This window comes from Sebastes fasciatus, unplaced genomic scaffold (assembly GCF_043250625.1).
Source record: "Sebastes fasciatus isolate fSebFas1 unplaced genomic scaffold, fSebFas1.pri Scaffold_53, whole genome shotgun sequence".
NCBI classification, from domain to species: domain Eukaryota; kingdom Metazoa; phylum Chordata; class Actinopteri; order Perciformes; family Sebastidae; genus Sebastes; species Sebastes fasciatus.
Window position 1 is genome coordinate 111 of NW_027428241.1, and position 4,890 is coordinate 5,000.

Sequence of the window (4,890 nt, forward strand, 5' to 3'; positions counted from 1 at the left end):
GAACCTCCACTGACTCCCTGTCCTCCAGAACCTCCACTGACTCCCTGTCCTCCAGAACCTCCACTGACTCCCTGTCCTCCAGAACCTCCACTGACTCCCTGTCCTCCAGAACCTCCACTGACTCCCTGTCCTCCAGAACCTCCACTGACTCCCTGTCCTCCAGAACCTCCACTGACTCCCTGTCCTCCAGAACCTCCACTGACTCCCTGTCCTCCAGAACCTCCACTGACTCCCTGTCCTCCAGAACCTCTACTGACTCCCTGTCCTCCAGAACCTCCACTGACTCCCTGTCCTCCCGAACCTCCACTGACTCCCTGTCCTCCAGAACCTCTACTGACTCCCTGTCCTCCAACAGAACCTCCACTGACTCCCTGTCCTCCAGAACCTCCACTGACTCCCTGTCCTCCAGAACCTCCACTGACTCCCTGTCCTCCCGAACCTCCACTGACTCCCTGTCCTCCAGGGATGTGACATCACTCTAGTGTTACCTGAGGATGTGACATCACTCTAGTGCTACCTGAGGATGTGACATCACTCTAGTGCTACCTGAGGATGTGACATCACAGCGGTTACCTGAGGATGTGACATCACTCTAGTGTTACCTGAGGATGTGACATCACTCTAGTGTTACCTGAGGATGTGACATCACTCTAGTGCTACCTGAGGATGTGACATCACAGCGGTTACCTGAGGATGTGACATCACTCTAGTGTTACCTGAGGATGTGACATCACTCTAGTGCTACCTGAGGATGTGACATCACAGCGGTTACCTGAGGATGTGACATCACTCTAGTGTTACCTGAGGATGTGACATCACTCTAGTGTTACCTGAGGATGTGACATCACTCTAGTGTTACCTGAGGATGTGACATCACTAGTTTTACCTGAGGATGTGACATCACTCTAGTGTTACCTGAGGATGTGACATCACTCTAGTGTTACCTGAGGATGTGACATCACTAGTTTTACCTGAGGATGTGACATCACTCTAGTGTTACCTGAGGATGTGACATCACTAGTTTTACCTGAGGATGTGACATCACAGCGGTTACCTGAGTCTCCCATGGCGTACAGGGTGTAGCTGTCAATCTTGAGGTAGTTTGGGAAACGTTCTCTGTTGATCCACGACTTCAGATCTCCGTCACGTTTCTCTGAAACGTAAATAAAACAGGAAGTTGATGTTTCATGTTTAATCACATTATTATTAACCCATTAGTAACCATGTCCTCTCCTGGGACACTGAGACCAGCCACAGGACAGTTTCCTGTCTCACCGTCGAAGGGGAAGTAGCCTCCATCTTTAAAAACCACCACCGCCGGCAGAGAAGGGACGGACACGGCCTGGAGACAAGACTGAGATTAACCGGAGACATCGACACACATCACCAGTTCAGGTTTACCGTCCTCTACCGTCCTTTTCCGTCCTCTACTGTCATCTACAGTTTTCTACTGTGCTCTACTGTCCTCTACAGTCCTCTAGCGTCCTCTACAGTCCTCTACAGTCCTTTACAGTCCTCTATAGTCTTCTACAGTCCTCTAGTGTCCTCTACCGTCCTCTACATTCCTCTAGCGACCTCTACAGTACTCTAGAGTCCTCTATTGTCCCCTACAGTCCTCTAACGTCCTCTAGCGTCCTCTACAGTTCTCTAGAGTCCTCTAGCGTCCTCTAGCCTCCTCTACCATCCTCTAGAGTCCTCTAGCCTCCTCTACCGTCCTCTATAGTCCTCTACCGTCCTCTAGCCTCCTCTACAGTCCTCTACAGTCCTCTAGCGTCCTCTACAGTCCTCTAATGTCCTCTATAGTCCTCTACATTCCTCTATAGTCCTCTATAGTCCTCTACAGTCCTCTATAGTCCTCTCAGTCCTCTACAGTCCTCTCAGTCCTCTAGCATCTTCTACCATCCTCTACCATCCTCTACCATCCTCTACCATCCTCTACCGTCCTCTAGCTTCCTCTAGCGTCCTCTAGCGTCCTCTACCGTCCTCTAGCCTCCTCTACCGTCCTCTATCGTCCTCTAGCGTCCTCTACAGTCCTCTACCGTCCTCTACCGTCCTCTAGCCTCCTCTACAGTCCTCTACCTTCCTCTAGCCTCCTCTACAGTCCTCTAGCGTCCTCTAGCCTCCTCTACAGTCCTCTACCGTCCTCTACAGTCCTCTACCATCCTCTAGCCTCCTCTACAGTCCTCTACAGTCCTCTAGAGTCCTCTAGCATCCTCTACCATCCTCTACCGTCCTCTACCGTCCTCTACAGTCCTCTAGCGTCCTTTACAGTCCTCTAGAGTCCTCTATAGTCCTCTAAAGTCCTCTACAGTCCTCTCAGTCCTCTACAGTCCTCTACCGTCCTCTAGCCTCCTCTACAGTCCTCTAGAGTCCTCTAGCATCCTCTACCATCCTCTACCGTCCTCTACCGTCCTCTACAGTCCTCTACAGTCCTCTAACTGCCTCTACCGTCCTCTACCGTCCTCTAGCCTCCTCTACCGTCCTCTACCGTCCTCTAGCGTCCTTTACAGTCCTCTACCGTCCTCTAGCCTCCTCTACAGTCCTCTAGCGTCCTCTAGCCTCCTCTACAGTCTTCTACCGTCCTCTACAGTCCTCTGCCGTCCTCTAGCCTCCTCTACAGTCCTATAGTCTCCTCTACAGTCCTTTACCGTCCTCTACAGTCCTCTAGCGTCCTCTAGCCTCCTCTACAGTCCTCTAGCTTCCTCTAGCCTCCTCTACAGTCCTCTAGCGTCCTCTAGCCTCCTCTACAGTCCTCTAGCATCCTCTAGTCTCCTCTACCGTCCTCTACCTTCCTCTGCCGTCCTCTAGCTTCCTCTACAGTCCTTTAGTCTCCTCTACAGTCCTCTACCGTCCTCTACAGTCCTCTAGCGTCCTCTACCCTCCTCTACAGTCCTCTAGCGTCCTCTAGCCTCCTCTACAGTCCTCTAGCATCCTCTAGTCTCCTCTACCGTCCTCTACCTTCCTCTGCCGTCCTCTAGCTTCCTCTACAGTCCTTTAGTCTCCTCTACAGTCCTCTACCGTCCTCTACAGTCCTCTAGCGTCCTCTAGCCTCCTCTACCGTCCTCTAGCGTCCTCTAGCCTCCTCTACAGTCCTCTAGCGTCCTCTAGCCTCCTCTACCGTCCTCTAGCGTCCTTTAGTCTCCTCTACAGTCCTCTAGCATCCTCTAGTCTCCTCTACCGTCCTCTACCTTCCTCTGCCATCCTCTAGCTTCCTCTACAGTCCTCTAGTCTCCTCTACAGTCCTCTACCGTCCTCTACAGTCCTCTAGCGTCCTCTAGCCTCCTCTAGCATCCTCTAGCGTCCTCTAGCCTCCTCTACAGTCCTCTAGCGTCCTCTAGCCTCCTCTACAGTCCTCTAGCTTCCTCTACAGTCCTTTAGTCTCCTCTACAGTCCTCTACCGTCCTCTACAGTCCTCTAGCGTCCTCTAGCCTCCTCTACCGTCCTCTAGCGTCCTCTAGCCTCCTCTACAGTCCTCTAGCATCCTCTAGTCTCCTCTACCGTCCTCTACCGTCCTCTACAGTCCTCTAGCGTCCTCTAGCCTCCTCTACAGTCCTCTAGCGTCCTCTAGCCTCCTCTACCGTCCTCTAGCGTCCTCTAGCCTCCTCTACAGTCCTCTAGCATCCTCTAGTCTCCTCTACCGTCCTCTACCTTCCTCTACAGTCCTCTAGCGTCCTCTAGCCTCCTCTACAGTCCTCTAGCGTCCTTTAGTCTCCTCTACCGTCCTCTAGCGTCCTACCAACCTTGGGCAGGACATCTCTGGTAGAAGAGAAGAAGGAGGTGTGAACGATCAGTTCCTCGGCTGCTGACGTGTAGTTTCCCTAAAAACACATCAGAGGTCAGAGGTCAGCAGGGTGTGTGTGTGTGTGTGTGTGTGTGTGTGTGTGTGTGTGTGTGTGTACCTTCAGCTGTGACGTGGCTCCAACGTAAACAAACATGACATCATGGCGGTTCATGGCGTGTTGGAAGAGCTGCAGACTGCTGAGGGATCGAACCAGCGGCCTGAAGACACGACACGACGCTGTGATGTCACACTGAACGCTATGATGTCACACTGAACGCTGTGATGTCATTACTTTGTCGTTTTATATTAAATAATCTTTTATAGTTTCATTAAAACTTGATGTTCCATAAGGGTGATGATGTCACAGCGTCTGACACGTTACTGCCCTGTGATTGGCTGATCTGGAGACAGGTTAGAGTTACTGCCCTGTGATTGGCTGATCTGGAGACAGAGAGAGATCTGATTGGATGTGTTTACTCACCCTCCGACTCGATGAGCAAAGTCCATGATTCCATCTTTAGTTCTCGGTCCTGAATAATTATATTTCACATCTTTCTTCAGCCTGAAAACGGAGAACAGACCTTAAAATAACCTTAAAATAAATTTAAAATAACCTTAAAATAACCTTAAAATAACCCTATAATAACCTTAAAATAACCTTAAAATAACCCTAAAATAACCTTAAAATAACCCTAAAATAACCTTAAAATAACCCTATAATAACCTAAAATAACCCTATAATAACCTAAAATAACCCTATAATAACCTTAAATAACCCTAAAATAACCCTATAATAACCTTAAAATAACCCTAAAATAACCTTAAAATAACCTTAAAATAACCCTATAATAACCTAAAATAACCCTATAATAACCTAAAATAACCCTATAATAACCTTAAAATAACCTTAAAATAACCCTATAATAACCTTAAAATAACCCTATAATAACCTTAAAATAACCCTATAATAACCCTAAAATAACCTTAAAATAACCTTAAAATAACCCTATAATAACCTTAAAATAACCCTATAATAACCCTATAATAACCCTAAAATAACCTTAAAATAACCTTAAAATAACCTTAAAATAACCCTATAATAACCTTAA

General features: G+C 48.4%; 1 protein-coding gene across 1 annotated transcript in view; it reads right to left on the minus strand.

Moving 5' to 3' along the window:
- Positions 1–1,027: 1,027 nt before the first annotated feature.
- The window catches only part of LOC141763826 (protein disulfide-isomerase tmx3a-like), a gene marked incomplete at its 3' end in the record, with an annotated part of 13,890 nt that continues 10,027 nt past the window's right edge, over positions 1,028–4,890 (minus strand). The window contains exons 4-8 of the mRNA XM_074628580.1: positions 4,263–4,343; positions 3,900–3,999; positions 3,741–3,818; positions 1,276–1,342; positions 1,028–1,153 (exon numbers count right to left, since the gene is read on the minus strand). Of these exons, the coding sequence (XP_074484681.1) occupies positions 1,028–1,153; positions 1,276–1,342; positions 3,741–3,818; positions 3,900–3,999; positions 4,263–4,343 (452 nt within the window). The remainder of the gene's footprint in view (positions 1,154–1,275; positions 1,343–3,740; positions 3,819–3,899; positions 4,000–4,262; positions 4,344–4,890) is intronic.